General features: G+C 35.6%; 1 protein-coding gene across 5 annotated transcripts in view; it reads left to right on the top strand.

The window, feature by feature from the left end:
- The first annotated feature begins 398 nt into the window (after nucleotides 1-398).
- LOC149540075 (uncharacterized) overlaps nucleotides 399-22214 on the top strand; it is a 31788-nt gene continuing 9972 nt past the window's right edge. For 2 of the 5 annotated variants that reach the window (XM_089801265.1, XM_089801266.1), the window contains exon 1: nucleotides 416-2697. In XM_089801265.1, coding sequence (XP_089657391.1) covers nucleotides 659-2230 — 1572 coding nt within the window. In that variant the 5' untranslated portion in view covers nucleotides 416-658 and the 3' untranslated portion in view covers nucleotides 2231-2697. Of the gene's footprint in view, nucleotides 2698-3168; nucleotides 3374-7860; nucleotides 8052-22214 lie in introns of those variants that run through there. The other 3 variants (XM_089801264.1, XM_089801262.1, XM_089801263.1) reach the window with 3 other exon arrangements.

Below are 22214 nucleotides of genomic sequence, written 5' to 3'. Positions count from 1 at the left end.
GTTTAAAATATTTTGATTATAAATAATTTTAACTTGAATCAAAGATTTTGTCATATGTATAAAATCTGAATGACAAAATCTGAAAGTTTTCAAAAATGTCAAAGGGCCCTTGGTTTATGGTGAAGTTGAAAGGCTCACAAAAAGCCCACCAAGATCAAGTGGGATCGTGCCCTAGGCGAATTTAACGGAATGGATACCCCTTAGTCCTTCCTGCTTAACCAAAAAGACTACACAAAAAAAGAAGAAGCTGAATCTCCATTTAAAAATAAGTTTTCATAAATCAAAACCCTCTTATGAGCATAAAGAAATTTGTAAATTTCTTCATTTAAAAAATCCCATAAAATAATACAAAATAAAATGGTATAATCTACAGAACAAACCCTTCGTATATAGAGAGTAATTTCAAACTGTCGAATATGATACTGTTTTTCTGGAGACTGGCAGGGGCTCCAAATTACGATGAAATTTTCGGTTGTGAGACTGTTTATGTAGAGTATGTGTAACGAGTTAATTGATCATTTCAAAAAGCTTAAACGAGGTACCTTTCTCTCCCGGTCTTTCATTTTTAATCTTTGAAAACATTAGCAGACGAGAATGGAGTTGTCTGCATTCGCCCTATAACATTTGATTCAGCATTGGCCGAGGCAGAAGAGGGCACATGAATAAGCTAACTCGTTTGAACAAGTACACACGCTTGCTGGCTTCCGCTGAGGCCAAGTCACATTCATGGACTTCTGGTGGATCGAACCTTGGCCTACGAAGTCCCCAGTCTCCATTGAAAGTTTCTGTCAATCGGCAGACGAAAACCCAGCCTCTGGCAACCCTAACGCAGTACACCTCCACAAATCTGGGATCTGACGACGACGAAAAATACAGAGAGTTAGAGTCACTTGTTTTGCTTAACTGTACACACAAACTTGTTCCAAGAGCAGTATCCGCTTTTTATAAATTGAGAGGATTAGGGCTTTGTCCTCGGGTTGAGACATGCAATAAATTGCTGGAATATTTAGTTCTGGTTAGTAATACAGGTATGGTGTGGAGGATTTACAGTGAAATGATCGAAAGCAATGTTGCAGTGAATGTGGGTACTTTTGATTGTTTGATCCAGGCTCTTTGTACGGAAGGGAAGGCTAAAGAAGCTTATGAATTGCTAGGAGAGGTATTGGAAAATGAGTGGGTTCCAAATGTGGTTACCTTTAAAAGGATTATAGCTCTGTTTGGTAAGATAGGGTTTTTAACTAGGGTTTCTGAGCTTGTGCACTTGATGATTGCCAAAGGTTGTATGCCAGATATTTCTACTTATAATGCTGTTATTTGCGGGCTTTGTAAGCATGGCAGGGTGAGGGAGGGTGTTAGGGTTTTTATTGATTTGAAAGAGAGAGGCTATAGGGCTAATGTTATTACTTACACTGTTCTTATAGATGGACTTTGGAAGGCAGGTGAGTTGAAACTTGCAAAGGAGCTTTGGGGACAAATGCATAATAATGGGATTATGCCTAATGTGGTCTCATACAACGTGCTCATCGATGGTTATTGCAAGCATGGGGATGTGAGTTATGCAAAAGAGCTGTTAGTGGAAATGTCCGATAAGGGTTTGAAGCCAGGTGTATGCGCTTATAATACGTTGATTGGAGCGCTCTGTTTGGAGAGAAGGATTGATGAGGCTCTCCGTGTTAGAAGTACAATGCTTGAAAATGGCTTGTCTGGAGATACGATTACTTATAGCACTTTGATTCATGCTTACTGCAATCAGGGAAATGTACAGAAGGCCTTGGAATTTTATTGGGGACTCTTGGCACAGGGTTTGAAGCCTACCGTTTCTACGTATGCTCCACTGATTAATGGGCTCTGCAAAGAAGGCAAAATGAAGACTGCAGTGCGAATGTTTAATAAAATGACGAAGATGGGTTTGACTCCTTTTTGTTGCACTCATGATGATATTATTGTCGGGCATTGTGGACAGGGTGATATCGTTGAAGCATTGAGTGCATTTAATAGAATGCTGGAAGATGGGTTGAAACCAAGTGAAATGACATTCAGGGTGCTGATAAAAGATCTCTGCGAGGAAGGTAAGGTGGATGATGCATTGTGGGTGTTATGGAAAATGATAGAGAAGAGGTATACACCTGTTGCATCTGTTTGGAGCAGTTTGGTGAGCCATTTTTGCTCACAAACTTTGAAAGACATAGAAATATATTTTGAGAGGGTCTTCAAGGTGGACAAACAATAATTAATATATAATTGTCTTCTTTGGATGCCAAAGGATTCTTAATTTGCATCAGCTTCGTTTTGTGATGCCAAGGATGTCTCTTTTTCATCATGTAAAATTTTCAAAGAATAAAGAACTGCATTTTGGAAAATCTTCATTGGCAAGAAGGCTCCAAGAGATAGAAAATCATCTACATGCGGTTTTCCCTTCATTGGATATTCTTAGTCAGAAGTTTCATGACAGTCTCCCTTTGTTATTCGATTGTAGATCAATCTAGGGTTGCTCTGCCTCCCGTTTCTAATGTTCTTGGCTAATGGATGGTGCTTATATCAAAGAGTGGTGGATAAAATGCTGCGCACTTGTACATCTACTGCTGCCTTATCTTTTGTGCAATAGAATATGCAACAGCTCTGGAAGAGTTGATTGGCTATGCTCGGGACTTCAAAACCAATGGATGTTACCAATAGGAGCAGGTGTTGCCACTTCAGGTACTGCTTTCTTATGTGTTATCTCTGTGGGTTTCTTTTCTTTGTTTGTTTTAAATTATGTGAATATGGATGCTTAGTACGTTCTCATTATATGACATGATCTCTTGAAGCTTGTTTGTAGTATTCCTCATTTGACAGTCTGGGAGCTTTAGGCAGATTCATATGTGCTTGTTCCTATCTATTGGCATTGCCATGTGCTGAAACTGTAACTGGCAATTTGTAATGTCCCAAAATTATAAATATCCAAATTTTGCCTTGGGTCACAATTTTTAAGTGAAACAAAGTAAGGCTAGGGATACCTTTTCATGATGATTGAGACCCTGCAAACACGTTAGGAATCATTTATAATTATAATTCATAAAATAGAGTTCTTCAATTAGAAATAAGCTTGTATTAGGAGTGTAGATCTAATTATAAGATTGCTTAAATCAGTTTAAGTAGTCTCAACCTAAGTTATTGATTCGGATGCAGATTCGGAAGTGGATACAAGATGCAGGGATTTTTTCTTTTTGTGGATGCGGATGGGGGAGGAAGCGCGCGCGTGTATATATATATATATATATGCAAAGAAATGCAAGAAATATACAAAACAAATCATTTGAATGATAAGTAGGAGATGATTTCCATAGCAAGTCAAATTGTGATATTGCCATCAGGATTTAATTGTGTAATTTTGAGTCAAACTCATTGACCCATATTTCATGAGTAGTGATTCAACATGAATCCATCTCTCATGAGAATAAATGGAACACTTAGCACTCCTGTGAGCATCACCTAGATCCAATGAGTGCTAAGTGTTCTATTTATTCTCATGAGAGATGGATTCATGTTGAATCACTACTCATGAAATATGGGTCAATGAGTTTGACTCAAAATTACACAGTTAAATCTTGATAGCAATATCACAAATCATTTGAATCTCAAAATCATGTCTGCAACTTGAATTGGCCAAAATGTTTCTTAGCTTGAATTATTTGTCCTTTCCTTAAGAACTACACTATATAAAGCATCCTCATCTTCATGTCAACTATTTAAGAAGATGGCCTTCAATTCAAATACATTATGCTTTTGCCACAGTATATGGTATGTCATCCTGATAAATTGTATCATCAACCTTGTATTTAATATTTTTTTTCTTGTTCGATTCTTGTAGTAGATTGCCCATGGATTCTAAGCCATCTTACTCCCTTGTATTTCAATTCACTATCAGACAAGTGGATAATATCCTTTGCTTCAGTCTCTGTGATTTTTTTAATTTTTTGTCTGCATAAGAAATTATAGCACTTCTTTGATGGTTACTACCGTATCATTTACATGGGGATATTAGTCACCTTTTTACTTCTTATTTAAGCTCTATGATTTTTCTTTCATATAAACTTTCTGTAGTTGAATGCTTAGAAATTGAGTTGAACAGAGTTTAATTATTTGTTTCAGTTATGTATAAGAAAGGATGGCAACAGCGGTTGAGGACATACTGTATTCTAGAAGATGTGGTCCCATGCATTTTATCACCAGCTTATTTTCATAATTACCATGCACAAGCATTACAAGGATCTTCTGATTCTGGAGCTTACAAATCTTTGTCAGGATATGATGATTATTGGTTAGCTAGTGAGATGTCATCACAAATCAAAGCAAAGCCAAGTGAAGCAGACCAATTAGTGTTAGGATCAGCTCCCATTCAGAAATCTTTTAAAAGGCTGTCTAGATTTGTGCCTCCATGAGTACTCATAAGCAATTCAATTGGTTTGGATTCCTCTGGATGCATCTAGATTCCCTGCGGGCATCCGGAGGCCTGTGGCTGGCTTCTGGCCAGCACCCGTAGGGAATCCAAACGCATCCAAAATCCGCTTGTATCCACTTCTGAATCCAGCTGATTTGGGGATGAGGCTTTCAGGCGCATTCGGAGGCTTGTGGCTGGCTTCCGGCCAGCAGCCGCAAGGAATCCAGATGCATCCTGAATCTGCATGTATCTGCTTCCAAATCCAGCTGATCTGGGGACAAATCGCTAACTTAGGTCTCAACCATATAAGTGCTTAGAAATGGTGACTCAACAGGGTGCCCTAGAGATCCACTTCCCTAGGCCAAAGGGCTAATATACCATCCCTCTTGGTCTCATATGGCGCATGCCATCCTAATGAGCTGGTGTCGAAAAACCGTTCCTCTCAATCTTGCCGCTTCTATCCCACTTCCTATGATTGAACATTCTTAATATATTTGCTTTCCATGATGAGAGCACGAGGAGCATTCACAATGGGTTCACCAGAAGTGCCTTGGATGTCCATCCTTTTTAAAGCCCAAAGGCAGTACCCTTTGCACCCTTTTGGCTCCACGGGACTCCATGGTGTTATGCCGTGAGGTGGTGTGCCTAAAAGATGATCCCATCTGTGTTCCCCTGCTTGTATTTCCCTAGTTCTTTACCATGGCTGGTTACAGCAGTCAGAAAGCATAAATATGAGCATATCCTAATTACATATTTCCTATGGCCATATATTAAATCAAATCATAGATAGTAGCATATTAAGAATCAGCAATATGTCTATTATGTTATGTCGGATATTATATTCCTATGTCCATGTATTAAATCAAATCATAGATAGGGACACATTAAGGATCGTCAATATATCTATTATCTTGTGTTAGATAATCTTTAACCGCAATGCATATTAATTCAGAAGTATGTACCTCTCAACTAAGATTTTACGGAACCTCGGTCCTCTAGCAGATTGTGGATATTCTTTCTGTTTTTATTTCAATCTGTATAGATAAAAGGAAAAAATGGTGTATGCTATACATATGGAATGGGACAAAGGTCATGTTCGCTAATGGAAAATATGAATTGTAAATTATATTCATCAAAAAAGCTAAGATCATTTATTTCCAAATTTTCAGGTTCAACCATTTGGGTGTAAGGCACTAGAGACTAACCATGAAATTCTCTCATGCTACCATTGGACACAAGCTAAGACTTGAAAACAAAGAAATCAGTGGTAGGATGGATTGCATTAAGATTGAGATCCCATAGTGTTACATGGACAATCTATAGATGGCAAAGTAGCCAGATGTACTCCTATCCCTTCATAGGCACACATTTCCCCGTATCTATATCAGATACCGGTATGATACGACATGGACACACATTGGATACTGTACCCACACCTACCCAAAAACCCTTGATTTTCCAACCAGGTCAGGTACCATGTGATATAGTTTTTTCTAAAATTTGATGTAAAATGCTTGAACTTAATTTTAAAAAGCTTCATTCATGCAATTCTTTTTAATACTTTTTTTGGTATAAACAAAATTGACACCAAATGGGGAAGACAAATGAAATATTTTAATATTACAGTGACCCATTGTCTTAGGCTATCTTCCAATGCAACTCTACCACAATCGCATATTGTAAATTGTTAAGTCAACTTAAATTATATGTAGCAATTATGTGTCTTATGTTTTAAAGTAATGGAAATCTCTTCTAATAACTTATATATTTGTATTGAATACATCTTTATGGTTTTTTATGAATTTCGTATCCAGACATAAGCCATATTTGGGATCTTAAAAAATGGCTGTATCTGTATCCTTGTCCATGCAACTTTGACTGATAGAAATGACCTAATTTACAGCTGCAAGGGTCAAGAATTAAAATTCGGGTATTCAGGTAATTTTGAAGCAGAACTGTAGAAATAGTTGGGGAAAATCTTTGAAGACAAAGTTTAGGTAATGCTGTGGAATGGTAGCAACTTTGGAGTTCTAATAACAAACTATCAACATATAAAAGTATTTTCAAATGTGTTCATGCAGTTTGGCCATGCTGCTTGTTAAGAGGACTTCTAAATTTTCCCAATCCTCGCTGATGGAAATTAAGTAGTTTGGCAGGCAGTATTGTATTATAATCAATCTGGAGAGGTCACAGACTCCTCCCTTGGTATACAGAAAACACACAACCTTAGCAAAGAAGCTAGAACTAATAAATCAGCTGTTTGTTGCAAGTGAGAAATGGGCTTGAAATCTTAGTCATCAATCATAGGGGAAATGATCCCGTACTTGAACGCTTTTTAATAGTTGTGATAGGAGTTGCTCATTTGATTTAATGATTTAATATCCATACTTATATCAATGTCCAATTTTTTTGACATTATTGCACCAATAATTGTGACTTTAAAGTTGTTAGTACAAAATGACTACCCATAATTGAATGAAATGTACCCTTAGTTGCACAAAGCAACCAATGATGTGATGCCACATCAGCTGTGCAAGTATGGGTACCCTTTTTGCACAACCATAGGTCACACTTTTTATTTGGACCCTTTTGGACAACTTTGTAAAAATCATGCTGATTTGGCATCAGAATTGATGATCTGGACTTTAAACCTTAGTTATAAGCAGATGACTTGCCAAGTAAGCTGCAATAAAAAGTTGAGATTTTTTTGAAATTTCCTTGTAGATTTTGATAAGCACGAAATTAGGGTGCTCAAGTACTGGGTCCTCTCACCTAATCAGTTTGGAGAGATGAGGGATTCTCTTCTTACCTTGGAAAGTTATGATGAGCATTTGAGAAGGAATTCTCCTTTACGTCTTAGAGAAATATTGTACACTATCATCTGGTTATGCAACACATATAGGATCATATCATCTGTATTAACAAGTTAAGAACCCTCTTACTAACCTTTCCTAAGCGTAATGAGACTCTTAACTAGCTAAATTTGTTATTATTGTGCATATGCAAGTGAGAACAAAGAAAAAAATCTTGAAAGGAGCATTTGCATGTAATTAGGGTATTATCTAAATTGGAAACTAAAAGCAATATATCAATATACTAAGATCATGACACGAGTGGTTTCTCTAGGAAACAAAACTTCCAAATTGAATACTTTTTTTTTTCTTGAAATTCTGCCCTGGCTAATTAGCATGGATTTTGATGGGCAGAGCCTAAGGAGGCAAGAAACTGGGGCACGCCTGTTGTTTGAAAAAAATGATTAAAACTGCCAAAAAGGATGTAGGAGTAACCTACAAAAAGTAATAAGCAAATAAATTGCAGATTGGATAGAATTATGACCTTAATTGAACAGGTAAGAACAGTAATAGATAGTACAGTCTTGCACTCGCTAGATTATATACTTATTAGCTACACTAATAAATTTTAATCCTCTCTGGTTACAGCGAGAGTCAAGGAGGGAATCAGATGATACAAAAGTAGTGAAAGAAAACATTTGTGATGTACAAGAAGCACATATAGAGGAGAATTCAATAGAACACAGAGATGAAGTTCAAACATATGTGTGCACTTGCAATTGCAATTGACCACAATTTCTTTAGCTTGGAGTTAAAATTTCCATGACAATTATGGCAAGGTAATTAGCTAGTTTTTTTTTTCTTTTCTTTTTTGAGTGAATGAGATTGAATATGACATACTGAACAATTGTGAAAAGTAGAAAAAAATACCAAAGTTGAGAAGTTTTGTATGGAAATGAATAGTAAAACTACAGATCACAAAACTCAAAATGTTGAGGAAACAAATATTGTGATAGCACTTTTTATGCATGTTGTGGATGTATTACATTTCCGTTATCATGCTATTACTTTCAAGGTTTCGATTTAGTTAATCTTGGCTAGAGATACTTTATAGTGAGAATACAGTCTCTTTATGATAAATGATTTTCATTGCATTTTGATGGTATACTTGAACATAGAATTCAACTTAGTTTTTTGTAGCCAATCCAAGTCTAAACATAAGTTCATATTGATGCATGGAAATCCTGTAAGAGTATACTTGATGGTATTACCGGAAGCGGTTAATATTACAGAATACCATGACATATTTTTCTGCTGTGGAACAGTGAGTACCCAACTGATACTCAGAAATCTGGAAAAATCAGTTTGATATGTCCATATGTAAAGTATAATCAGAAGGAAAATCCTTCTTGATGATCAAGTCAATAAGTTATGTTATATTTACAAGCCTAGGGAGAAATTCCATATGACTTCTTTCCATTTTCCTCTGTATCCATCAGGAGCAATATAAGTCAATTTGTGATTTTGGAAGGCTTGTGTGCCTTATATAGAAGAAAAGAGAAGATAAAGCAAGTGCAAGTTCCCTAAGACTAATCCATAATAAACTCCGATTTTCCATCCTCATATGGTACAATTATTGGTTGCATGGCACATCCTATCTATAAGGACAAATGCTCTTGTCATTATTTTGTTGATAGCAAGAGCTTCTGGGGAAGACTGTATATGTTTCATTACATTAACATTTTGGATCACAACACATGCTCCATCATTAGGACAAAAGAAAATGATAATAGTATTACCAAAATATCACAAATAGAGAGCCAAGAGATGCTAGAGACAATGCAAAAATCTGTGAAGAATGATGAGGGTTGGAAAAGGCCAGACATGCCATGGAAACTAAGGGTGAAAGATGAGGTTGAGGATCCTATTATGATTTGTTTTCATCTTGATGAAGGATTACAAAGTGTGATCTAAAATATTAATGTAAAAGAATGATACACAATTTATTTCAGAAGCTCTTACACTCTAATAAAGTATAAAGCCCTCATGTTCACTGATTATTTTGTTTATTTTTAACTTTTGTATTTTTATATTCTATTTGTATTGTATGTCTTTTTCTTAAGTAACATTTATTTACACAAAATTGTATCTGGAAGAATGATAGGATGATTTGAAGTACTTCAAATTTTAAAAGGGATGCAAGGGAATATACAGCAAACAAGGTTGCATGGGAATGGGGGTGCTTCAGGTACTTGGGTAATCATATAACAATGACATATTGCAAATGATAAACTTCTGACTTGAACAGTGATAAAGTTGACTGCTAATCAATATTGTATCAAAGTTTCAAATTGATTACCTACTGAATAAAGCTTGATAAACAACAAGCTGATATGCAAATAAAAAACTGAAACAAAAATCAGAAATCTTAATCAAGATCCTTGGTAATGATGCTCTCCACTGAGTGCCCACTAAGTATCAGTTACTTGTGTATGTGTACAAATACCTGTGTATGTGTACCAATGCCTGGTATGTGTCCCAGAAGTATGGGTACAAGTACCTGTGCAACTGTGGCAGCAAATAATGGAATCCAACCAGTGCCATGATTTGCTTCTAAGCATAGGTTTGAACTTTAAAACCCTAATTGTGAATAGGCACATGACACCCACCACCTAAGTATAACTATGCGAAGATAAAGTTTACACATATGCAGATAATGATTAGTAGGATATGAATCTGGATAAAATTTGACAGTTTCTAGTTTTTGTAGAACATTTATACAAGTGCTGAGAAAGCCACGGTAAGGTCTGTAAGATAATAACAGTAAATATTTGAGCCTTGAGGAAGAGTTGGAGGCCATTTTAGTTAAGACAACGGGATTGAAAAATTACTGGATAGGATGATATACAAAAACTGCAAGATCTTCAAACTCATTAGATTACATTAGAAATTACTGGATGAAGATGGCCTTCTCACACTCCAAGATGCTGGGGTCATGGATAATTTATAAACAGGTTATACGACCTTCAATAGTGAGGATAAGGACTACTTTTAAAGCTTAGGATTTAGTACTGGGCTGAGGATAAAGTTCATTATACATACATTTCAAGCATATGAAAATGCAAAGCTAGGGTGAAGCTGACTGGTATCAAGATTGATTTACTCCCTATCATAAATTGCAGATTCTGTTGTTAAGGGCAGGACAAAATGTAGCATTCAGAAAGTCTGCCTTAACTTAATGCACTTATATTCATAATCAGTGATACAAGAGGTCCAATAAGATCCAGAAAGTAACTGAATGGTGAAACTAATGTTCCACTTACATTAAGTATTATTGGGTTTCTTTGGTGCCAATGGAAGTTATTGATAATATAAATATAGATTGAATTTCAGCTTGTTCTCTGCTTTGACCCTCGAGAAAGACAAATGATTTGCACCATGGCTGAATGGTTTGTTTATCTGTTAGGAACAAACTACCTTATAAGTAGAATACTGTTGAAATCTGTACTGTAGAAATTGCAGAATGTCCAAGGTGTGATGAGATATAGACGGTTGACATTTTTAATCATTTACTAGTGAAAATCTGGTTCCCAAATCATGATGTAATGCCATATCAAAATTCTTTGATGGTAGCTTGAGCTACTGTTACTTTTATATTGTATTACATATTTCTTGAACTTGAAAATAATTTTAAATATTGAAAATGGAATATCAGAATCCTAGGAATTGTTTTTTTTCTGTAAGAGGAAAAAAAGGCAGTAGAAACTCTGAAAGGGGGTGGTTTCTTTCAAGTTTAATGATTGATCAATTGATCTTCTGTTCAACATGTGCTTCTTAAGGGCTGAATAGTCATAATGGGGAGCTCATGTCAGACTTATTGAAATGCAACATCTAAAATACTAAATGACTAAGGGTTAAACCCTAACATAGCTCATTGGCAATTAAAACTATATCTGAGTTCAGGCAGACATAACATTAAGATCAAAATACAATTTTCAATTATCTAATAAATTATAAGTGAAACGCAAATTAATATATCTCCATCTCATAAATAATTATCCATGTCAATCAGAAGATACAAATGCCATAATATAGGAAATTTCAAAATAAGCACAATTTACAAATTTCAGAAGAGAATGAAGGAAACATGTGGAGTACCGTAAGATTCTGATTTTGTATGAGCCCTTTGGATCTCAGTAACATTGGAATTGACACTTGCAAATTCAGGATTACCATTTGTACTCGTAGACATTTCTGAACCCAAGTGCACAAGATTAATTATGGTGGTTTCTGCTGAAGAATACCTGAATCCATTGATTTGTTCTTTGCTTATGGTGCTATGAGCATAGTTGAAAAACTCAGTTTCGGCAATATCTGGGCTAGCTCAAAATTTTTGGAAAACTTGGAATTGCTAAAAACTGGGAGAAAAAATCGAAGATAAATTGGCATTTTTATCGAATATTTGGAAATATATAATTTTTATAAATATATATTAATAAATAATTATGAAGGCTATAAATAAACGTATTTGTTCTCTATAATGAATTGATAATTTATAAACACTAAAAACTTATAAATGCTGTAAAAAAACAATGCATATGCATATTAGCATTAAGAATAAATTTACAGTGTTATAATTTATGAGATATACAGTTATTAATTTATAACTCTCTATAGTGAATTTATTAATATACAATATTATACTACTTTAGTATTAATATATAGTCTTATAAATCTGTATTATACAATATTATAAATTTGCAAAATCAGTTCAAATAAATTAAATTTTTTATATTATAAATTTATCTATAAACTCACGATCATCAATTCATAATTTATAGTTATATAAATTTACAACTTATAGCACTATAAAAATATACAGTGATGTTGATGTGTATATAGGAGCATAATAGTGATGTGTATGAGGAGATTTGACTACTATGCGTTGACTTTCCAAGTCATTCATTGGGAATGAAATTTGGCATACTTAGACAAGTTTACATTAAGTTTCCAAAAATGTTTTCTATAACTTGTTGAAGAGCAAAACCATTACGTGTGTATCCTACAATCAAAACTCCATGTGATGGCATCTTTGAGGCATATCGTCGAAATAGTTTCTGTGTCTGAATCTGTGCTTCTACATTTTCTCAGCAGTCTGAATTTGTGTGCGTTAATAGTCCTCAATAATCACAACTTTTCTCAACAACCATTGCAACCCTTTTTTTAGTCGTTGCAGCCTGCCCGAAAATGAAAAAAACTCTAAACGTTTATTTAGAAAACTTTATTGTTTTTCAAGTTGACTGAATCAGCGGTTTTTTGACCCAAGAATTGTAAAAACTGCGATTTTTTCATCCCAAATGCGGTGCAATTTTTTCAAAATATCGTTGGCGATTCATTTGGTGATTATATTGGCTGGCAGTTTTGTTGACAATATCTTGCGATATTAGCGATATATCATAGTTTTTTAAGACTATGCTATGAGGGGCACCTTGAATGGGAGAAACTGTTTTTCCTCGCCCTTTTCTTGATTTTGAAGACTGATTTTTATCCTTTATTTTTAGCTTCCCTTGGTGAGGTGAAACACAGTTTCCCATCCTATGTAAACTGCTATTTTGTTTCTACAATGCAAAAAATGAAGCTAATTGAAATACCAAAAACAACTAATTTTCTCCAGTAAACTTGCTATGGTCACTAATTGAAGCATGTTTTTCAATCAAGACCACGCTTTGCCCAATACTTGCATTTCATGAAATACATTTGTTCAGAAACTGCAAATTTAACGATGCTAACTTGTTGCTAAATGAAACCTAGCTCATTTATTCTATAAAATCAAATCCTTAATTGTAAAGATGCCAAAAAATTCAAGGCACAAGAACTATGTGTTGATGTTAGTTTTGTACCACTACATAACATATAGTAGTTGAACACTTGATATGGGATCTCAAACACTCAACTCCTCTCTTGAAAAGTTAATACTCATGAAGACATGAGAAAAAACTCCAATGTTCCTTACACTTGTGGATACTAATTTAGTTATTGATGTGATTTGTTGGTAATCACGTAGGCGGCCTTACGTTGTTCATTCAAGGATAACTTGAACTTTGGGATGATGGGGATGATTCGGTACGAGTGCCAGAATGATGTTGATGGTGGAGGCAATAATGCTCTAATGACTTTTACCTTCCAACTTTCTTGGAATGAAATTCGACTACTCAACTACTTGCTATTTACTCTTGCTCCTATGAATGGAAAGATTAGCAAATGGACGAGGATCGAATCTGTTGAAAGCTAACTAGCGGCTCTACTTTCATAGATGCAATGACTCAAGGGAAAAGACTAGTTTACCACGCAAGGCTTCCTAACAAGTTGCTAGGATGCTAGTGGCCTAGTTATAGATTCCTCTCAAACATCCACTAATATCACCATGCAACTATCCATCTACTCTTACTTTTACTTAACAACTTCTTGAAATAAATTCTACTTTAACAACTTCAAAGGAAATCTAATTCTAACTATTGGAAGTAGAAACCATGCAATAACACCAAATGTTCTTAATCACCATGCAAGTCACAACAATGATAAAGAGAGGCAATTTCGGTATTATCTTAAGCAATAATTTTCTTCGACCCTTTACAAATGAGAGCAAATGGCCTTATATAGAGGCCCAAGATTACAACCAACGGTAGAGATTAAGAGGCAAAACCAACGATCCAGATGGATCCTAGAAACCCTAATTAGGGTTGCCACCCCATTGGCCAATGAGAAGACGCCACCTCATCAATGGACCAATGAACAAAAAAGAGAAGTGGTAACCAATAAGAAGACACCAAAATGCTAGCTAATTAGAATTAGACACCTATCCTACCCAAGAAGGAGAATTTGCCACTTGGTCTTACATCAAATGATCTTCTAATATAGTTCTACCCCTTTCTTTCATCTTTTTAGCTAGAGTAATGAACTTGGCTAGCATGTCGTTGACTTCCTTCATGCGAGGGCAAGGTGTATGTTTCATCTTTAGCTTAGCTAAATTCATCATGTTGCTTGCTGCTTATAGTGTTTTCTCATAATCCTTCTCGTATTCTTTCGCGTATCTGATAAATGCATTGAGGGAGGCAATGGTGCCCAAATGTTTTTTCCTGATGGCAACCTTCCCCAACTCATCCAATCTTGATCCAAATTCTATCTCATTTACATTCTCTGCTTTGATATCTTCAAAATCAAGCGCAACCCCAACATTGCTCATCATGGTTGAAATGGAAGTGTCAACGCTTGGGCTGTGCTGTGTAATCTCGTTTTGTACCTGTTCAAGTATTCTCAATCTGATAGTCAATGCAATAAGCCAAGACTCCATCGTACTCAATCCTCCTCCATCTATCAACTTGGCTCTTTCCAAATATTTCTCTGGTAGCTCAATGAATGCCTATAGCTTGGGCATGGCTAAGTCCTTGATTGGAAGGAAATCCTTCCATTCACCTTCAAATGTTCTGAATTTGTCTCTAATAACTACTAATGACCTGAATGTCGAGACAAAGGAAGGCAAGAAATTTTGCCCATCTTGGATTGTATCATGGATCCAATCCTTGACTTAACACAGCTGAGCTGATATCTTTTCTGTGTTGCTCCCGTTGTCTTGTGGAAGTGTTGCCTGATGCAATTGTTGGATACGCTGGCAATCTTTCCAATACCTATTTTCGGTCTCCAACTTTACAATCCTTTCGTTTGCCTTCCTCAACCTTTATCTAATTGAAACTATGCCTTCTTGGATCTCCTCACATTCAATGTCATCCGTGATTCTTCCCAAGTTATGCTCTACTATCTCATATTCCTAAGCTACAATCTCATCCAATGCCTTGCTAACCGTAGGTATAGCAATTTGAACTTTTTGGTGACCATCATTGTCGCTCTTGATTACCTTTGCTACTATTTTTGCAATTTGTTTTTGGTTCTCACTATCACCCTTTTTCATTAATCCTTGAATATCTTCAACTGTTCGGGTAGTCACTACCTCGCCTCTCGGCATAAGCATTTGCCTTAACCATAGTGGTGCAATGCATCTCCCCAAATCTGGATTTGGTTTAATTAGCAAAGCATCGGCAACGGCCTTGGGTGCTTGGCTTATTTCCTCAATATCAATTGGCCTATCCTCTTCTTCACTAGTGACTGTCACATCCTCTCCATGTTGGTTCTCCAAGAGAGGAGAGTACTCGGTGCTATCATTGTAACCACTTGATTTTGAATTAGAGCTCACCTCTACCTCGACCCCTTGTCCACTTGTATTATCCTCTTGGCTTCTAGCCTCAATTATGCTCTCACTTGATGGTGCTGCATTTCGTTTCTTTGCTAGAGGTTCTTGATGTTCTTTACTCTTCTCAGTCTCTAAACCTCTCTTCTTGCTCTTAACTGTTCTTTGCTGTTGGCTGCTGCCCTCACCTTACTGTCTGACTGATTTTGTTGGACCTTCCTTTGCTTTCATCTTCTCATAAGTAAGGTTTACCCTCTAGCTTTGTAATTTCCTTAACTTCTCATTGTACCACGACTTGATGTACAGATCAACTATTCTTGTAACTGCCTCCAAGGAAGGATTTTGATGATCAACCCAATCCACTGGATTCAACTCCGTTCCATCCACTGTATCATAGTCTTCTCTTAGCACATTTTCATGATCTTCTAGTTGATTGGAAATATCAAGGCCTCGCCATTTGATTGCCCTCATCATGTTCACTGGCAATCTTGAGAAAGCTAGCTTTCTCACATGAAAGTTATCTTGGGCATTGGCCCAAAAATCTTCTATATCAGGAACATGTTTAAATGTATTTTCGTGAGATGCCTTGATAAGACCATTAGGATTGAATCCTTGCCTTGCTCTATACCAACCTAGATGATACCATTCTAATTCTTTCTTTGCAGCTGGAAAGGAGATAGGACTGGGGCAACTATCATTGCCAATTCCAAATGAGAAGGTAATCCTTTTCTCACCTTTAAGTTTCATCATTTTGCCATAATGGTCAAGTTACTTAGCCAACTCCATCAAAACTACCTTGTCGGGTGGGTACCTTAGAAGTCTCTTGGGACAAACTGCGCTTCCTGCCACTCTAATATAAGTGAATTGCGGAAATTGGACGAACCAACTCCCATACTTAACTTTTGCTTCTGCTTTCAATGAGAGCCTCTTAGCAGGTGTCCCTTGTAATATCCTTACTGTTTTCATGGCAAAGGCGTCAAAAAACATTTTATAATCCTTGGTGTTGTGCAAATGAAGCTGTGGATAACACTCATGCACCAAACATTGCCCCGACCCATTGCCAGTTACTCCTAAGGCCTTAAGTTCAGGATTTTCATACAATCTCGCAATCGGATAAAAAAGATAGGACCCCATATAGAATTGCTTTTGATTTTGCACATTCCTAAGTTGCAATTTTAAATTTTCGCTTATGATCCTAGTCCAATCAAATCTTCTTTTTCCATTTTCAATTCCATCAATAAAATGATACATCCAATTCTTGAATTGCATACCTTGAGCTAAGCCCATGATTCGGCTGAGAAGTACAATAAGATTGCCATACTCTGATTTGAAATTTGACATGGTGAGCCTTGATGATCTGGCAACTCCCTTTTTGCCTTCGTGCAACCAATTTTGCTTTAGGTGAATGAAGAAAACCTCTTGATTATCCTGAAATGACTTGGCCGCTTGATCCATCATTACTACTGTCATGCCTTTGTACTGGGGGATATTAAATGCTTCTTCGACCACTTGTCTGCCGATGTTGGCTAACACGCTCTTCCCTTCATCAAAAATGATGGACTTGGTAACAATATCAAATCGGGATGCACACTCCATTACCGATTCTGGACAAGGCAAGCTAGGAGGGAAAGCCGCCGCATGTACAATTTCGCTCTTGTAGATCTTCCTTGCCATGGGGGATTGTTCTTCTTTCAGTTTGTCCTTTAACTGTATCATGTTCACTGTACTGATATTGGTATCACTTATTCACCTCACTTTTGAGAAAAAGGTGGCCTTAGTCATCATGTTTTGGTATTCGTTCCCTTTGGGTTCTTGCTTGCACTAACATCTACCATCCTAAACACTTATTTCTGCCCCTTCGTTCCAAATGATATGGACTATAATAATCGATCTCCAACTTTCTTTCTATCAATGGAATTTAGTTTATTTCTACCTCACCAAGTTCTATCTCTACACTTATCTCTCTAGATTTCAACTTAGGGGTGGGACTACCACTTATTTTTGCCTTTTCGTTACCTTAGGATGGATTACACTTATATCTCCCAACTTCAATCCTAGGGTGGTCTAGCTTATTTCTGCCTCGCCAAGTCCTATCATGGAACCTACACTTATCTCTTCAAACTTCAACCTATCAATGGAATGATGAATGCAAGAAGAATATAAGGAAAACGAATCAAACAAGAACAAGGAGTGGAATTCGCCTTTAAACCAATCTTCACCTCTAAAATGAATAGAATTTTACCTTAATTTTGTCTTTACCAATAATCGGGCCCTTTTCGAATTTGGATCGAATCTCAAAAATTTTAAGCCTCCTTGCAAATAATGATGCCTTAGCAAAAATTAGAACTTTGACCTCCTTGAAATTGCCCACATTTGTCAAAATATTAGACCTTGGATCATGTATCTCCTTTACCAAATAAAATCGCCCAAATCTAGGGCAGAAATTTGCAGCCTTTGGAAAGAAAATCAGGTCTCCAAAAAAAATCGGCCAAGTTAGAGAATTTTAGATTTGCTCTAAAAATTGCCTAGGGCAGAAGTTCGCCTAAGATGGAAGAAGAAAAATGATGCCAAACAAGGAAAAATCTGCCCAAGAAAATTGACCAAGTCTGCAAGCTGCCTTTCTAGAGAAAAATCGCTCAACACATAAGGAGGAGATGAGATGGAATGAGGAGATGAGAGAGAGGGGAGCCCCCTCTTATACCAAAATTTTCTTCTTCTAGCTGGCCACCTTGCCCTGGAGGAGAGCAAAATTAAATTAGCCCTTTATTAATGGCTTAGATTTAAATACCATGTTAAAAATTACTTAGCTCAAAGTGAAATTAACCCATTTAATTGTCGGTTGTGATAAAAAATATCAAAATAAAATGAGGAAAGCCTTGGAGATGTTAAAATTTTCATTTAATAACGTTTTGGTAATTAAAATATCATTAAAATCAACTCTAGCCAGCGAAAATTGATTTCCAATTCCAATTTACTAATCTCTTTCAACATTTAAAAATCTTCTAGGCAATATTTCGACCAATTTAATGAGATTTGTGCAATTTAATCCACTTTAAATTTTGCAACGGAATTTTAATTTTAACCAAAATAAATCATTTTTCTAGCATCCAAAATTGATTTTCCAATTTTAATTTTGCTATCAAAAATTTCTCTTGTCACAAAAAAAAATCAAGATTTTCCAAAACAATTAAATCTAAAAATTTCATTTTGAAAATGCTCGAGCTTATACAATTATATCAAATTTTCAAAATCCATCTAAGTCCAAAATTTTGTAAATTTATCCTGCCCAATATTGCTCTAACTATTGAAAAATGTTGTCTTTGAAATTTGTTTGGCCGAAGGATAAAATTACATGCTCCGGAAAATTAAGTTAAGACTAGGTGAAAAAAAACTCCAACCACATCCCTCTTGGCTCGAAGGCGTCCAAGTGTAAAATTTTGAAATTGAAAACTTTTGGACAACTCCAAACCCTCTTGGCTCGAAGGCGTCCAAGTGTAAAATTTTGAAATTGAAAACTTTTGGACAACTCCAAAAAATTCGCTAAGGCAATTTAGAAAAAGGGGGTCCCCAAAATTTTGGGGCGATGATGTAAAAACTTCACAACACTATGCTACTTAGAGCCTCAACATTCTACCTTTTTTTGCCACTAGTAACATCAAATCATGTGTAAAATTTAACACACAAGTAAAGCATAACATACTAAGAAAGTGAATTGAGTACCACCATTGATTCTTAAATAGAGCTAGATATCCTGGATGATGGGAACATGTCATAAACAAGCTGTCAGATGCGTATATTTTATCTCAAGAGTAAATTTGTCAATGAGAATACTTAGTGAATCAAGCATAATAATTGATAGGTAATAAAAAGCCTAAAATACGATAGGAACATTGGAGTTAGGTAACTAGTAATGGCAATTGAGTATAATTCGCTCCACATAATCTCATCCACCATCTCATGAATGAAAGACAATGTATTATGGAATGTTAGAAACTTCCAATCATGAAGTATGAGGAATAATCAAATCTTGGATAGGAGAAAAATGCTAGTGCTTCTTTTACGGTTATTGTGTTTTAGCCTAGATAGGAGAAAAACGCAAGTGCTTCTTTTACTGCTATTGTGTTTTAGAACTTGTGCAGCATAACATTATTTAGCCAAGATTTAGAAAAATAACATTGCATTAGCGTGTTTTATAACTGATCCACATTGAAGATTTGTAACTTGTAAACGAATAATGGCATTCTTATATTTTGTCTACCGCTTATTATAGTATCCAAGCGGCAGCTTTCGGAAAGGGCCAATAATATTTTATTGCAATCATTTAAGTCTTTTATGCTTTCCCACAAAGGCTATTTGCAATGTGCATAGAGAGTGTGGTTTGAAAAATTCTCAGGAAATGCAAAGAAGACCATAGCATTTTGATCGATATGACATGCAGGGATAATATTTGGGCTTGTAGTTGTATAAATGTGAAAATCCACCCAACTAAGAATTGTCATTACTTAACTAAATGTTTTTCAACAAGTCCAAAAATATTGGGAAAATATTGACATGGAAACAATATGGGGTTCAAGTTTGAACTCGATGCAAATTTAAATCAAGGAAAATTATAGCATTTAAAATTCAGGAAATTTCAGAAAAAAACTGATAAGTTAAAAACACAATTCAACTTTAAATCAAGAAAAATTAAAAAATTCAGAAGTCAGATAATTTCAACAAAAGGCTAAAATTCTAAAATGCTAAAATTAGGTGGCATGGCATGTGAGATCTTTGTTAGTAATTAAGTCCGAGCTTGGAGATCTTGAGCAAAGCATCAACTTTAAAAAACTTATTGTCTTATCAAAAGAATCATCATCCACATTAATGGACTCTTTGACTTGGTTGCCCATTTGTAGAATGCGTTCTTAATACCTCATGACTAAAACAAGGTTGTTTAAGTGCATTCAATTTGGTATATAGTGATAATACTCATAATGACATGATCGAGGAACAATGTCTATAATGGCACAAATAATCCCAATTTCTTGAAAAACGAGGGGCCATAATCCATAACATAGTCGTATTTTGAAGGTAAAGTGACTAGGAAGAAACTGTGGTTCAAAAGATCCATCAAAGGCAATTCTAGATTTGATCATGCTTCTTTGAACTAAGACAAGAAATCATCCACATGTGGACATATTCCCAAATTAAAAAAATTAAGGGATTTCAATCCTAGACTTAAAAAATTTTCATTGATATATTTCTTTGAAATGTGGAAATTAAGAGGACCTATAGCTAGTGGGTCTTTAGTAACCCCCACCAAAGTGAGATGAGGAGACACTTAGGTAGCAATGAGATAGACTCCCCTTAAGTAGTACATAACGGGGATGACAATGTCACCTTGGAATTGTCTTTAAAACTAATATCCACATTAGGGCATAACTCTGAAATTTAACAAAACAAAATTTGAGCACTTGTTTAATGCTTTTGGCTTGGTTGTCATTGTATTGAGCTCTCTTCTAAAGAGTTCATACTTGAAGCATGACATGGGATGCATAGTCACATGATTGCCAATTTTTCTTGGACACATAGAGGGCACATTGAAAGAGCTTGATGTCTTAGAAGCATTCAAGGAGACTTTGTAAGTCTGTTGTAACATATTTATTGATAAATAATAATTTGATCATGGATGTTTTTGTAGGCTAGCTTTTTTCCTCTTAGTGTTTTCCCAAGGTATATCTTGTGTTATCCTATAATATGTTTTAATCTTTTGCATAGGATTGTTTTGTAATCTTTTATGTATCCTATTCTCTCATGAGGTTATGTAGGAAATGGTTTCATCAATTTGCAATATTTAAAGCAATTATTGCAGTTAAAGGATTAGAGAGATCATTTAATCCTTTTATAGCAATATTGGAGAAATTTCAAACATTTTAATGGACGAGATATTTTGTGTAGGTTGATATGTAGATTTGGGGTTTGCAAATGTGTTTTCTAAAATAGATCTAGGGTTTAAAAAATGAGTTTTAAAAAGAAAATATTTAGGTGTTCACCAATTGTGTTTTGTGCAAATTGTTTCATAGATAACCCCCTAGTACAAGATAAGTTTGGAATATTCTGGATCGATTATGAGACCCGATGCTAAAGCGTAATTACAGAGATAATGACCAGCAGCATTGTCGCCCATAAAGTGTGACCAGGTAGGGTTGGCCCATATATTTTAGGGCAGGATTGAAATGAAAGCAAGTGGCTTTCCTGACTTGATAATGGCCTGACCTGAACCTCATCGTTGGATCTAAGAGACCTAGGAAATAAAGATTGACATGAAATTTAATTGAAAGTCATTTGGGCACTACAACAAAAAGAGTAAATTTACCTCCTCCCCTATCTAGTTGTATGATGACAAATATCTATGAAGTGATTATATAATAAAATAAATTGCAATTAAAAAATTATTTAAAAATAGTAGTGGGGGTCTACAAATCTCCTGTACCTTTGCTACAATACAATATTGATAGGGTATTGAGTACAAAACTATGAGCCCTTCTTGTTCGTCAATTTACTATGCTAGGTCTTTGGTTGTATGGAATTTAAACTAACCCCCAACAGGAAATTTTAAAATTGAAAACATTAAATAGATTCAAATCTAATTCAAGTACACTATCCTTAATAACAAGTACAATGTTGCTAACTTCTTGGTGTCAAGTGACATTATTGATGACATCATCTATGATATAAACTATTTGTCTTTCCCTATGTATCCTAATGGAGCTATTTTTTG

Source organism: Cupressus sempervirens, chromosome 9 (assembly GCF_028749045.1).
Source record: "Cupressus sempervirens isolate cs-2001-9-10 chromosome 9, ASM2874904v1, whole genome shotgun sequence".
NCBI lineage: Eukaryota > Viridiplantae > Streptophyta > Pinopsida > Cupressales > Cupressaceae > Cupressus > Cupressus sempervirens.
This window is presented reverse-complemented; position numbering and strand designations above follow the sequence as displayed.